This window comes from Ornithorhynchus anatinus, chromosome X2, assembly GCF_004115215.2.
Source record: "Ornithorhynchus anatinus isolate Pmale09 chromosome X2, mOrnAna1.pri.v4, whole genome shotgun sequence".
NCBI classification, from domain to species: domain Eukaryota; kingdom Metazoa; phylum Chordata; class Mammalia; order Monotremata; family Ornithorhynchidae; genus Ornithorhynchus; species Ornithorhynchus anatinus.
This window is the reverse complement of record NC_041750.1, coordinates 24244480-24259484: the sequence shown is the minus strand read 5'-3', so window position 1 is coordinate 24259484 and position 15005 is coordinate 24244480. Positions and strand designations below refer to the sequence as shown.

General features: G+C 53.1%; 1 protein-coding gene across 1 annotated transcript in view; it reads right to left on the bottom strand.

Annotated features, from left to right (window-relative positions):
* The window catches only part of JARID2 (jumonji and AT-rich interaction domain containing 2), a 209515-nt gene extending 196051 nt beyond the window's left edge, over positions 1-13464 (bottom strand). Inside the window, exon 1 of the mRNA XM_029052933.2 lies at positions 12831-13464. Coding sequence (XP_028908766.1) covers positions 12831-12875 — 45 coding nt within the window. The 5' untranslated portion in view covers positions 12876-13464. The remainder of the gene's footprint in view (positions 1-12830) is intronic.
* Between the last annotated feature and the right edge of the window lie 1541 nt (positions 13465-15005).

Below are 15005 nucleotides of genomic sequence, written 5' to 3'. Positions count from 1 at the left end.
TGTATTTTTTCATTTCAAATCATCAGTGGTAACTGACCATTCACTGTGCGGAGCACTGTACCAAGTGGTTGGGAGAGCATAATAAAATAGACATGATCACTATCCATGTCACTTAGTCCCCCAACAAGAAGAATTAACCTTTACCTAGTAACTGCTTCGCTTTATGTTTCTCTCCTCTTTTTTCTTCTAATGGCATTTTTGAAGTGCTTACTATGTGCCAGGCACTCTTCGAAGCATTGGGATAGTTACCGAGGTAATCAGGTTGGACTGTCCCATATGGGGCTCACAGTTCTAATCCCCATTTTACAGTTGAGGTAACTGGGGCCCCGAAAAGTGACGTGACTTGCCCAAGGTCACAGCAGACAAGCGGCAGGGGCTGGATTAGAACCCATAACCTTCTGACTCTACTCGCAAGCCCGGGCTCTATCCAATGGGCCCTTTCTCCACTTTAAAGATTACAACCGATCTTCATAACAAGATAAGACCTTTCAGTATTGACACTTCTCTTAATCCCTTCCACGAAAATAGAGTATTAAGAGCAAGAGCTCAAAAAGAGTAGTTTCCCAGAGGAAATAACAAAGGAGCCCTCACAATCTAAATTGGGTAAACAGACACATGGAACAATAACAGTGAAAAACAAAACAACAATAAATTACAAAGTCAACATTCCGAGATAACCATGTAAAACCAAGTGGCTAGACACAGTTCTTGAAGGGAGTTCTCACATTCCTCTGGCTCCAAGCCCAGTCCACAAGGAAAGATCTGCCATTACCTAGGCTAAATTGAATGGGACGGGGGAGGAGGGGGCCTTAACACTATACCGTTTTCAAGTGCCTCAAAATACTTCAGAAGGTTGAGAAAGAAGTCAACTTTGCAACTCCAAATGAGAGAACACGCATTGAAATTAAATGGCACTTTGTAAGTAGGGACTGTGTCTACCAGCTCTGCTCTATTGTATTCTCCCAAGTACTTAATACACGGTAGGTGCTTAATAATTAATTGTATTTACTGAGTGCTTGCTGTTTGCCGAGCTTGGGAGTGCTTGGGAGAGTGCAATATCGATTAGACTGTAAGCCCGTCAAAGGGCAGGGACTGTCTCTATCTGTTACCGATTTGTACATTCCGAGCGATTAGTACAAATCTCTGCACATAGTAAGCGCTCAATAAATACTATTGATTGAATGAATATAACAATACAACGGGGTTGGTCAACGCATTCCCTGCCCACAAGGTGCTTACAGTCTAGAGGGGGAGACGTTAATGTAAATAATTACAGATAAGTAGGCAAGTACTGTGAAGAGCAAATCAGGCACTGTATTAAGTGCTTGGGAGAGTGCAATATAACAATACAACGGGGGCGGTCAACGTATTCCCTGCCCACAAGGTGCTTACAGTCTAGAGAGGGAGACTTCAATGTAAATAATTACAGATAAGTACGCAAGTACTGTGAAGAAAGAGCAAATCAGGGTGATGCAGAAGAGAGTGGGAGAAGAGGAAAATGAAGGCTGAGTCAGGGAAGGCCTCTTAGAGGAGACGGGCTTCCAATAAGGTCTTGAGGGGAAGCGGGGGGAGAGTAATTGTCAGCTACGAAGAGGGAGGGCGTTCCAGGCCAGGCCAGAGGCAGGATATGGGTAAGAGGTGAGTGGTGAGACAGATGCGATCGAGGTACGGTAAGTTGGCATTAAAGGAGCGAAGTGTTTGGGCTGGGTCGCAGTAGGAAAACAGAGGGGTGAGGTAGGAGGAGACAAGTCGATCGATAAATAAACCAATCCATAAGACTGACTGCTGTATTTTCATTTCTCAAATGTCCAATTCAGTGTCAATCAATCATGGTTTTTTACTGGCAGCAGTTTGGTGCAGTAGAAGAGTAGCAATCTAGGTGACAAGTTCCAGTTCAAAAGCTGAGAAGCTGCAGGGTCTAGTGGATAGAGCACAGACTCAGAGGACCTGGGTTCTAATCCCAGCTTCAGTCACTTCTCTCCTGTGTGGCCCTGGGCAAGTCATTTGCCTCGCTCTACCAAGCACAGCGATAAGTGTAAGATAATCAGGTCAGACAGTCCACGTCCCACGTGGAGCTCACAGTCTGAGGAGGAGAGAGAACGGGTATCGAATCCCCATTTTACAGAGGAGGAACCCAAAGCACAGAGAAATTAAGTAGTTTGCCCAGGGTCCCACAGCAGGCAAATGTCGGAGCTGGAATCAGAATCGAGGTCCACGCTCTTTCCACTTCTACTTTACTATTATTGAGCACTTAGAATGTGCGAGCACTGTGCTGAATGCTTGGGAGAGCACCTGGTCTTGATTTTCAACATCTTTCCCACCCAGCTGTTCCCTTGAAAGAGCAGATCACCAGAATAATAATAATGGTATCTGTTAAGCGCTTACTAGGTGCCAGGCACTATACTAAGCACGGGGTGGAAACAAGCAAATCGAGTTGGACACAATCCCTGCCCTATGTGGGTCTCACAATCTCAATCCCCATTTTACAGATAAGGAAACTGAGGCACAGAGAAGTGAAGTGACTTGGGCAAGTTCTCACAGCAGACAAGTGGCAGAGCCGGGATTAGAATCCACGTCCGTCTGACTCCCAGGCCTGTGTTCTATCCACTGCTTCATGCCAGTTCCGTATTCCTTGCCCAGAAATTGGACTCAATTAAATGCTCAAAATCAGGAGCTAAGACAGAAATTATTCCAAGAGTACATTTTCCGGAGAGCATCCATCAGTCGCCGCCTCTGAAGAATGGTTAGGGTCCCTGGGATCCACCAATGCCTGCCTCTGCTTCGCTCACAAAATGTCTTAAACGGAAACCCATTGCCTTCAGAAGTTCAGAAAGCTCTTTTTGTTTTTCACCCTTAAATAAAGCAGACCAAAACGAGAGTTCCGTTTTCATTTTAAAATAGCACAGTCGTTCTGAGGGAAGGTGCCTGTGCTTCAATAGTAGTGTGGGTTATTTTTGGAGGCCAAGGGGATTCCCCGGGAGACAGGTGTCTTCCAGGGTGAGGTCCCCAATCGAGCGTGGGCCATCCTGCCTACATCACGGGCAGCGGGAAGCCCCGTCGAGGCCACGCCACCGGCGTCGCCGGGGCGATGGCGACACCGCTCCCCTTCCCCGGAGAAGTCATTAACGGCCGCGCGCACGGGATCTCCTCTCCGTGTGACACTCACACCCGGCGATGATACAATCTCGCCCGCCGACCGCATCATCTTCGAACCGGACGACTATGATTACGCTATCTGAGCTGATGGCATAAGCACTATGGCCCTCTACACTTCATTTCTGTGAATGACGGGATTTGCTTGGCGTGCTGGAGTCCTGTGGGGGGGGAGAAGGGGAGAGGATTTTTTTTTTTTTAAGCTAAGCTGTAAAACCAGGGTCTTTCCTTTAAAGATTTCTTCTCGCTGCCTGGGGAAATCACTAATGGAATTGTCTCTCGCATTCTCGACACAGGACCCTCACCACTGTCAGTTTAGGGATCCACCAGCCCCAGATATTTTAGGAAATACGGCTAGTAAATATGAAGATGGGGGTTCAAAGACAGACACCCAAAGCGCATAAATCACCACACTTGAGACTGTGAGTCCCATGCGGGACAGAGACTGCGCCCGACCTAACTACCTTGTACCTATCCCAGGGCTCAGAACAGTGTTTGACACATACTAAGTGCTTAAAACAGTACTTGGCACATAGTAACCGCTGAAGAAATACCATTATTATTAACAAGTAGCAAAATAACATGAATCAAAACTCCTCCGAACTGATTAAAGCAGCAAATGAGAAGCAGTGTGGCCCAGTGGAAAGAGCACAGGCTTAGGAGTCAAGATACTTGGGTTCTTGTGCTTTCAACAATTGCCTTGGGCAACTAACAACTTCTCGGGGCCTCAGTTTCCTCATCTTCAAAATGGCAATACCCGTACTCCCTCCCGTTTAGACACTAGGAGCCTCTTGTGGGACAAGGGTTTTATTTTTCTTCTTCATGGTATTTGTTAAGCGCTTACTATGTGGCCAGGCACTGTACTAAGTGGTGGGGTGGATACAAGATAATCAGACAGTCCACGTCCCACAAAGGACTCAAAGTCTTAATCCTCATTTTATAGATAAGTTAACTGAGGCCCAGAGAATAACGATGATGACGACGACGATAATATTGTTATTTAAGCACTTACTATATGCCAGGTACTGTACTAAGTGGAAACAAGCACATTGGGTTGGACAGAGTTCATGTCCCACACAGGGCTCACACTCTTCTTCATTTTACGGATCAGGTAGCTGAGGTCCAAAAGTGAAATGACTTAATCTTCATTTTTCCGGATCAGGTAACTGAGGTCCAAAAGTGAAATGACTTGCCCGAGGCCACAGAGCAGACAAAGGACAGAGCTGGGATTAGAAGCCAGGTCCTCTGACTCCCAGGCCCTTACTCTTTCCACTACACCACACTGCTTCTCTTCTGTCTCATCGGATCGTACTGGATCTACCCCAGAGTACGGCACAGTTTAAATACCATAAACGACTATCGGCAGCGGACAGTAGGCTGGGTTCTCGCCCCAGGTCCGTCACTGACCTATCAAGAAGCAGCACGGCATAGTGAACACAGCACAGTCCCGGGAGTCAGGTCATGGGTTCTAATCCGGACTCTGCCACTTATCTGCGATGTGACTCTGGGCAACTCACTTCACTTCTCTCTGCCTCAGCGACCTCACCTGTAAAATGGAGAACGAGACAGTCCCTGTCCCACACTGGGTTCACGGTGTCCAACCTGATTTGCTTGTATTAGTACAGTGCCTGGCACATAGTAAGTGTTCCACAAATACTTGGCAGAAGTGTGTGACCATATAGAAGATGACTGGCGGAAGGGGGAAAGAGGGAAGAAAATTCAAGGCCCTGTATTATTTTCCCAAGAAAAACTGGGAGATATTCTTATATGAGATGGATTGTCTTTTTTCTGACAAAATCTTCCTTAAACTTCAGAGCCACCTGACAGATAAACGTGGCCTGGTGCAAAGGGCCGGGGAGTCTGAGGACTTGGGTTCTAGTCCTAGCTCAGCTGCTTGTCTGCTGTGTGACTTTGGGGGAACCACTAAACTTCTCTGTGCCCCCCGTTTCCCCATTTGTAAAGCGGAGATTCTATTCCTGTTCTCCCTCCTACTTGGACTGGGAGCCTTATGAGGTACAGAGACTGACTGTAAAGCTCCTTCTGGGCAGGAATCATGTCTACCACTTTCGTATTGTCCTTGCCCAGGTGATTAGCACAGTGCCCTGTACACAGTAAGTGCCCAGCAAGTACCACAGGCTGATGTCTGACCTATCCTGAATCCACCCCAGCACTTGGCACTGTATGGTCTGAACAAAGTCCATTTAGAACAGCGCTTGGCACGTAGTAAGCGCTTAACAGATGCCATCATTATTATTATAAAAATGCAAGAGAGATCATGAAAACTCTCCTCCTCAGCACCTATAGACCAGAACCACAAGTCTCCCCTTGCGGCCTGTTTTCAGTGAGTTCCCAAACCAGGCCATACCCACCTATCTAGGCCCACCCTAGAAATCCAAATTGAGAAGCAATTTTGCTTAGTGGATAGAGCACAGGCCTGGGAGTCAGAAGGACCTGGGTTCTAATCCCAGCCCTGCCACTTACCTGCTGTGTGACCCTGGTCTAGTCACTTCATTTCTCCGGGCCTCAGTTACCTCGACGGAAAAATGGGGATTAAAACTGTGAGCCCCACGTGGGACCTGGACTACGTCCAACCTGATTAGCTTGTATCGACCTCAGTGCTCAGTACAGTGCCTGGCACATAATAAGTATTTAGATATAAAAATATGACATGATGTCAAAGTTGAATATGCCATTCTTCCATTTACCACTTCGATACAGTGTATACCCACACTCATTTGGGGGTTCTCTCCAAGTTCAGTAGTTTATTAATCAATCGAATTGGTGAGCACCGAGTGTGGGCACAGCACAGTACTAAACGCTTGGGAGAGTATACAACAGCAGAGCGGGTAGCCACGTTCCCTGCTCACAACGAGGGCTCTTCGTAATACAGGGAGGAAGAGGGGATTGCAGTGACTTCCAAGAAACGCGAGCCGATGGGAGATGTGGAGGGGAAGTGGAGAGGGGGAGGAGGAGGTTCCGGCCCCCCCGGGCTTTTCGCAGGCCGGACAGAGGGCCCTGGAGGAAGCTGATGTAGCCGCTCTTCGAGCTGATGCATCTTCTGTCGCTCTGTTCCTTAAAAGCAGGCCCCAATTGGATATTCAATACTAATTTAAGAGGCCTGTCAAGCCTCACCACACATGCAGAGGAAGCAAGGCCAATGAGCACTAAAACGTTATGAACAGCAGTTCTCGGTTACTACTAATTCTAGAAAGTATTTTATAGATGGTGAACATGTGTACACACACACACACACACTCTCTCTCTCTCCCTCTCACTCACTCTTTCTGACCCTTTGGGGCCAAATCTTCTCCACTTCCCAACAGGCAGCTGGAGGCCGGGATCCAAGGGGGAAGGGAAGAAGAAAGAAAGGAGGGGAAAAAAAAGATAGGGATTGACAAAGTAATATAGTTTTACAGTTACTTAATGCCCATCACCACCTCATTAGCTCCTCTCACACATGCGGTAGGTAAGCAGCCAACAGTTACAGATCATGTTAATGTTCTCTCCTATCACTCTGAGAGAGGAAAATGCAGGTTCCTCCCTCTCTGAGACCTCATCTCACCCCACTTGCTGGGGATGAGGGAGGGCAGCACCCCAGTTTGAGAGACCACAGGTTGGAGGGGGAGAGGGATCAGCCCTAGGAACCCCAAGTAGACCACCCCCAACCCCACCACTGCAGAATGGACAGGGACCCAGGCCCCTCCCTTTCAAACATTCCCCGCAGGGGCAATTATCATTATTATTGCTGTTGAATTTGTTAAGCGCTTACAAAGTATCAGGCACTATTCTAAGAACTGGGGTAGATACCGGTTAATCAGGCTGGACACAGTCCGTGTCCCACATGGGGACTCACTACCTAAGTAGGAGGGAGAACAGGTACTGAATACCCGTTTTACAGATGATGAAACTGAGGCAAAGAGAAGTCAAGTGACTTGTCCAAGGTCACAGAGCAGGCAACCGGCAGAGCCAGTATTAGAACTCGGATCCTCCGACTCCCGGGCCGGGGCTCTTCCCGCTAGACCACTGAGGCCGGATGCCGACAGGCACTGCCAATTTACGGACGATCCTCCAACCTCGTCTAAGCCACTGCTTCATACACCCTCTCCAAAAGCCACACCTTTTTCAAAGCTGGTACCTCCCCTCCTACCCTAGAGTTAGCAGATGTGAACCTGTCCTCAAGGAGTTTACAAACCAGTGTAGGAGGAGAATTCCATTAAGGTGAATCACAGAGACTAATATAAAGATGTGTACGAGAGTGCTACAGGAGGGATTTGGGAAAAGATCCTAGAAGAGGGTATGGAGGAAGACAGAATAGGGAGTGTGACCCATCAAGATAAAACAGCTGGATCCATCACTGACTATATAACTGAATACACATAAATGCCGAGGTGGGGAAAAACGCCCGAGAGAATGAGCCAAGAGAACATACGTGCTCTACCGGGCGCCCGACAACTAATCAATCAGTATCATCTACTGAGCGCCTTCTGCACGCAGCGCACTGACCTCCGCGTGCGGTTCGGAGACAGCGAGGACGATGGCATCGGTTTTTCCCCTCCCCGTTTCACCTTTTTGGGGGGGAGTATATTAATCTCCCAGGCCCCGCTCCTGGCCCGGTCGACCGTCCAAGAGCAGCCTGGCCTAGGGTAAAGAGCCGAAGGAACCCGGCTTCTAACCTCAGCTCTGCCCCTTTTCCGCTGGGAGACCTCCGACACGTCACTTGCCTGGGCCTCGGTCTCCTCATCTGTTAAACACCTGTTCTCCCTCCCCCTTAGAGTGGGAGCCCAGGTGTATCTGAACTGATTACCTTGCATCTAATCCCAGTGCCTGATAGGGTGCTTGGCACATAGTAAGCACTCAACAAATACCACTAATTATTAACATTTCTAAAAGACAGAAAAAACGAGACGGAGGACTCAATAGAGGGGCCCAAATCTCAAGATTAAACACGAAAGCTTTCCGAGACCTGCTGGAAGAAAGGTGCTCTAGAACTCCAAAGTACTCTTTTGAAAAGTGAAGATGCAAGGCCTAGTGGGAAGGGCAGGGAGTCGGAGGACCTGGGTTCCAATCCCGGCTTGCTGGGTGACCTGGGGCAACTCGCTTAATTTCTCTGTGCCTCGATTTCCTCAACAGTAAAACGGAGGTCACAGTTCTCCCTCCTACTCTGACGGTAAGTCCCATGTGGGACAGGGACCGTGTCCGACCCGATTAACCGGGATCTACCCCAGTGCTCAGAACAATGCTTGACGCACAACACGCGTTTTACACGTGCCCTAAAAATAATAACGATGACAATAAATATACCCGAGGCTACAAGTGAGAGTCAGTGGAATTTATTGAGCGCTTACCATGGGCGGACCACCGTACTACACGCCTGGGAGAGCTCAATACAGAGTTAGCAGATACGTCCCCTGCCCACAAGGAGCTTACGTGCCTAGTGGGTGGGAGACATCAGTACAGTCATTAATGATAAGTAACGGCAAGCCCGGAAGTATTGAAGAGCTCTGGGGAGGAAAACGCCACCGCTGCTCTTATCCCCTCAAAACCCACCGCCGCGTGCGCGCGCGCACACACTTTTCACCCTGCAGGACTAACCATCCAACGTCAGTGACCGCAGATCGCCTGTGGTCCCTTCTGAGTCCCCCAGCACGTGCCAGCCTGACCCAGCGACGCAGACCGTTTAATAGATGCTGGTTTGTTCGGAACACTGAGCAGAGATTTGGCCACTCTAGACAGCTCCAATAAAGAGGAGTTAGAACTATGCGACTCTGAAATGCCAAGAACGCGTTTTAGACGGCGGAGCTTTCCTTTTAACTATTTCCTCAGACAAGATGGTCGGGGGGCCGGCTCCGGGATTCCAGCCTAGAACCCGCCTCGCTGTATTCGATACGGGCTATTGCTTTCCCTCATCTTCATGGATCACGCAACCGGCTTTATTTTGAAGGAGAAGCCAGCGCTGCAGTTTGGTTTCTGGTTTCATTTTGGTTGTAATCACACACACGCACACACACGCAATTTAAGTCCTCGATGATTTTCTCTCCCTCCTTTTCTGGGCGAGGAAAGCTTAAATAACTCCAGGGACATTGTCTTCTAGGGAAATCTCACCGAGTCACTTGGAAAGAACTCAACAACCGGTCAGGGTCGATTTCGGGCACGGCGACGGTACGTTTCACTCATACCGACGCTGGACTTCTTTTATCCGGCTCAAGAGTGTCTTTGGGAGTCTGAAAGTGATCTGGCGATTCTCGTTCACGAGGCCCAGGCTCTCTAACTTCCCCGCGCCGTCTCACCCGGAAAACGGGGATACCTTAACGGCAGACGCGGGGGGGAAATGTCGCCGGCATCGGAGGAGGTCCTCTGGGCACTCTGAGACGTGTCTATGTCGCACTTTGGATCGTAAAGGTATCATCCTGCCTTTTCAAATCGGAATCACCCACGGATTCACCTAACCCGGGCCAGCAAAGAAAAGGTTTGGGGTTGGAGACCCGAAGATCACATCAGGTTCGTTCCCTCCCCGCTTGTTATCACAATAATCACCCAACGGTCTGGCAGGCACCGGTTTTTCCTTCAAGCTCATACTTGCTCTGGATACGATCGGGGATCTCAGGATACCTCCAATCCAAGGTTTCCAACGCTCCACTCCCTACGAGTAAACTCAGGTAAACTCGACACTCAGGTGAACTCGACTCCGCACAGGAGAGGTTGCCCACGGCAGCGGAGCATCATCGTCCGAGCGGACCGGGGCTTCCGGAGGCAAACGTCTTCCCGTTCGAGGTACCGGAGAGGGAGCCGTGCCCCGCACGATCGAGACCGCCGCTCGGGGTTACGAACGCAATTTACGAGTTTCTCGAGTCTGTCATTTAATAGGGACTAGAAGCGATCGTCACCGCCCCCCCGCCTCCAACCGCCGGGCCGTAAGGGACGGAAACCGTCCCGCCGAGCGGTAAAACTAAACGGCAGATCGGCAGACATCCGAAGCTTTCGCGACCGATCCCGGCGCCGGGGTCGGACGCGGGCCAGGGAGAAGTCCGCGGGACCGTAACGTGGAAACGTTTCCCCGCGGCCCTCCTCCCACGGAGAGCTATTTCGGCCGAGCGCCGGATCCTCGCGTCCGGCGGGGGGTTCGGACCGGCCACGGTCCCAGAGGAAGTCCAACGGGCAGGAAGGGATCTGGGGGTCCCCTCCCATCGTGGGGGCGACCTTCCTCCCGGCCGGCCCACTCACCCTAGTCCGGGCTCGCGGCCTCTCCATCCCGGCTTGGCCCGGCCGGACATCGATCGGGAGGGCGCTCCGGCGGCGGGGGGGGGGGGGGGGGGGGGACCGGCCAACTTCATTCATTCGAGCGCTCACCACGCGCAGAGCGCCGTACCGAGCGCCCGGAACGGACAATCGGGCTGGACACCCACCCGGCCGGCGTCCGGGGGGGCCGAGGCGGTTCTGCGGGGAGGGCGGTCCTTTAACCTCCCCGTGCCTTCTCACCTGGAAAATGGGGATTCCATCTTACGGCAGATGCGGGGAAAGGGGGGAGGAAAAGTCACCGTCACGGATGGGGGGCGACGAGGTCCTTCGGATCATATTTTGGATCCCTGTCGGGGTGAGCGGAGACCCCGGGGGGGGGGGGATCCCTGGGGTCCGGTGAGGTTTTACACTTTGGATCCCGCAGGGGCGGGGAGACCCCCGAGAGGGGTGGCTGCCCGGGGGGGGGTGGGGGGTGGCAAGGGGGAGGAGGGGTGTTTCCCGAGCTGGTCCCGGACGCCCCCTCCTCACTTCTAGGAGCGCTTAGGACAGTGCTGGGCCCGCAGCGAGCGTCTATCAAATACCATCATCGTCACCGCGGGGGGGGGGAGGCGACCCCCCACCCCGGCCCTTCCTTTTGTGACGTCACAATGACGACAGAGCCGGGGGGGGGGCTTTGACCTGTTGCTCCGGAGTGCACGATGCCCCGCTCGCCCCCGGGGGGGGGGGGGGGGAAGAAGGGGATCCTGTGCCTGAGCGTGTGTGGCAGTGTGTGCGTGCTCTCGCTGCAGTTGTGCGTGAGCCAGGCCCCCTCCCCCAATCCGCAGCCGCGCCCCCCGCTCACGGGGGGGGGGGGCGGGCACGCGCGCGCGCTCCCGACCCCCCCCCCCCGGGTTTGCAAAAAAAAAAAAAAAATGCACCAAAAATAACCCACGAAAATCCCCCCAAAGGCTTTAGGTCCCGGCCGGCCTCGGGAGCCTTGACAGGTCCTGGGGGCAGGCGGGCGCACGCTTAGCGCATTGTTCGCCGCTCAATCGCACCCCCCCCAAAACACACACACACACACACATATGTTCCTTTGCAACTCGGTGGGTTTTTTTTTTTTAATTTGGAGATGGGGGGGGGGCCCCGGTCCTCCCGCAGGGCTCCGGCAAGCCAAGCCCCCCGCCCCCCCCCCCCCAGGACCGGCCTGCGGCCCGCTGCACTTTCGCCGGGCCTTTCTTCGCCCCCCTCTCCGTCGGCCCCACTCCTCTGCAATGCGGATCTCTCCTTTTTTTTTTTTAAATTCGTAAATTGGCGGTGGAACGGCCGCGGGGGAGACCGGGTTCCCCCCTCGGTGGCCGGACTTTGGAGCGGGAAAAGGGGGGGGGGGACGCCCTCCAACTTTCCCGGGTCGCTCCGGGAATGGAGATGGATCTGCGGGCCGTCCCGAAGGTCACCCCCTCCCCACCCCCCGGGCCGTGAACCTTCGCCGACCCCCCGAAGGCAGCTCCGACTTCCACGCAAACTTTCCCCAGAGGTTATCGCTCCCTTTATCGGCCTGTCGCCCCTAGAAAAAGGGGCGGGGGGGGGGATGCTTTTATTTTCGCCGTGCTCGCCCATGGCTCCGGTGCAAATTCGGTGCATCCCTTCTCCTCCCCCCCCCCCAACACACACGACAAAAACAGTCCTCCTGCCCGTCGAAATGGGGCCGTGCCGCAAACAAAACACCGTTTAACTCTTCCCATACGTCCGAGTCTTTGAAGACGCCCCGCTTACAAAAGCCTGACGTTATTGACGGTGGCGCACGGGCATCGGGCTCCGGCCTCCTTGCCTTTTCCTGCAAAACTCACCCGCCGCCTGGTCAGGAGGGCCGATCCCAACGAAGGCATTCGCCCTAACGTCGTTTTCCCCCACCGGTTTCCAGCTCAAACCGGAGGCCCCCGACCCTCACCTACATTGGATCCGGGGCAGGGGGGCAGTCCGGGGGACGGACGCTCGGTTTCAACTTAAAGGACGTGCGCCCTCGACACGGATCGGGATGAAAAACACACACACACACAAAAAAAAACGGGTTCCTCTGCACGCCGCCCGGACAGACGTTTTAAGGATGCAGTCGAGTAACGCTGCTGCAGCCTCTCGCCCCTATTTTCACCCCCCCGCCCCCCAGGCTTCACCGAAATCCCTGGCCTTTCATCTAAAACTAGATCCCGATTGTGTCATCTGAGGTCAATTTATTCACTCGGGGGCATCTCCGCACCGATCGGTTTTCGGAACCGGATTGGAAGGATTTGGGCCATCGAGGGGCTGGAAAAACCTCCCCCCCCGCCCTCCCTTTTCGACGGCCTCATCGGACGCAGGGTTTTTCACAGCCCTCCGCTGCAGAATTATCTATAAACTTGACATTTCCCGGCCCTCGCTTCCAACTGCAAGTCAAAAAGGAGGTGTCGTTTCAGGGCACTTACGTATTTCTTTTGAATGATATTCCTCTTGGGTCTTTCCTTGCTCATTCTGAGATCCAAATGTCGATTGCAAAAGGGGACGATTGCTTCATGAATCTAAAGCCGTCGGAAATTTGCAAAAAAAAAAAAAAAAAAAGAAGAAGAAGAAGAAAGAAATCCCGGTGGTTTTTATTGTCGGCGGTGGTGGCGGCGAGATCTTGTAATCCGACTTTTCTTCCCCAGATTCGCCTCTACATAAATCCGAAATTGGGAAATTGGAAAAAAAAAAAGGGGGGGGGGCAAAAGACGAAGCGGACGAGGGAGAGGGGGGAAGAAGAGATCTCACTTGAGTAAAACATTCATAATGGAAAATTTCCCCCGAAACACAAAAAAACCGACGCCCTTTACTCCACCCCTTTGCTTCCAAAAACTACATCGGCGACGTGTGCAGGTCCTTAGTGTCTGATCTGTAGTTACATCTTGGAAAAGGGGAGGGGAGGGGGGGGGGAGGGAGGGAGAAAGCCCCGGGAGGAGAGGAAAAAAAAAAAAAAAATGTTGGAAGTCACGTTTAGGTTGCAGCGAGAGCGCAAGAGTCAACTCCGGCGGTGGCGGCGTTGGGCCGAGGAGGCTGCACCGTCTCCCTTTTTTCCGAGCGGCCCAGCCAATGAGCGCCGCCCTCCGCCACCAACTTTAAATGGACTCTGCTCCTCCGGGCCTCGGGGCTCCTCTCCCAATTCCCCGCCCGCGCCGGGCCGGGAGGGACCGGGAGGCCGGGGAGGCGCGGCTCTTTCGGGCCCCGGCGGGGAGGGGAATTGAGCGACGCTCCCCGGCCGGCCCGCCCCCTCCCTCCCCTCCCCGCCGAGCTCGGACCGGTCCATCTCGCGAGGCGGGGAAGCCCCGCCCGGCTGGCGGACGCGGCCCCGGGCCCCCCCCCCCGCTGCACTTTAGACTCGTCCTGGAAGTTGTAGTCCCCCCGGCGGCAAAATGGCTGGGGGCGGGGGGGGGCGGGGACTACGACTCCCAGCCTGCCCCGCGCCCGCCTCCGCCCACGCCGGGTGGGCGTCGTGCGCATGCGTCTTGGGGGGGGGGGGGGCCGTGTCACCTCGGGACACGAGCGAGGGCTGCCATGCGGCCGGGCCCCGTCGGGTGGCCCCGGGGCACCGCCCACCCCGACCCGCGGCCGCCCGAGGGCCGCAAAATAAACATCATCGTCGTCATAAATCAAAAGACAGAAAAATCAAAGGAAATAAAGCCGAGTCGCCCCTGTTGCCCAGAGACCCTCAGAGCCCCATCCTCCCCCGACCTCAACATGGACACCCGGCTCCTGGGCCCAAAGCCGGTCCTTCACCGGCTTCTTCCATTCAACTGAATAATAACAACAGTGATAATAAAAATAACAACGTCGGCCTTTGTTAAGCGCTTACTATGCAGCGAAGCTTGCTATGCGGGGAAGCAGCGTGGCTCAGTGGCAAGAGCCCGGGCTTGGGGGTCAGAGGTCATGGGTTCGACTCCCGGCTGTGCCACCTGTCAGCTGGGTGACTGTGGGCGAGTCACTTCTCTGGGCCTCAGTTCCCCCCTCTGTAAAATGGGGATTAACTGGGAGCCTCACGGGGGACAACCCGATGACCCTGGATCTCCCCCGGCGCTTAGAACAGTGCTCTGCGCACAGTAAGCGCTTAACAGATACCAACGTTATTATTATAATTCCCCCGATTAGACTGTAAGCCCGTCAGAGGGCCGGGACTGTCTCCATCATTCATTCAACAGTATTTATTGAGCGCTTACTATGTGCAGAGCACTGTACCAAGCGCTTGGAATGTACGAATCGGTAACAGATAGAGACAGTCCCTGCCCTCTGACGGGCTTACAGTCTAATCGGGGGAATTATAATGATAATGTTGGTATTTGTCAAGTGCTCACTATGTGCAGAGCACTGTTCTAAGAGCTGGGGGAGAAACAGGGTGATCAGGTTGTCCCACGTGAGGCTCACGGTTAATCCCCATTTTACAAATGAGGTAACTGAGGCACAGAGAAGTGAAGTGACTCACCCAGTCACACAGCTGACAAGGGGCAGAGCCGGGAGTCGAACCCATGACCTCTGACTCTGAAGCCCGGGCTCCTTCCGCCGAGCCACGCTGCTTCCCCTATCTGTTGCCGAATTGTAATAATAATAATAATAACGTTGGTATTTGTTAAGTG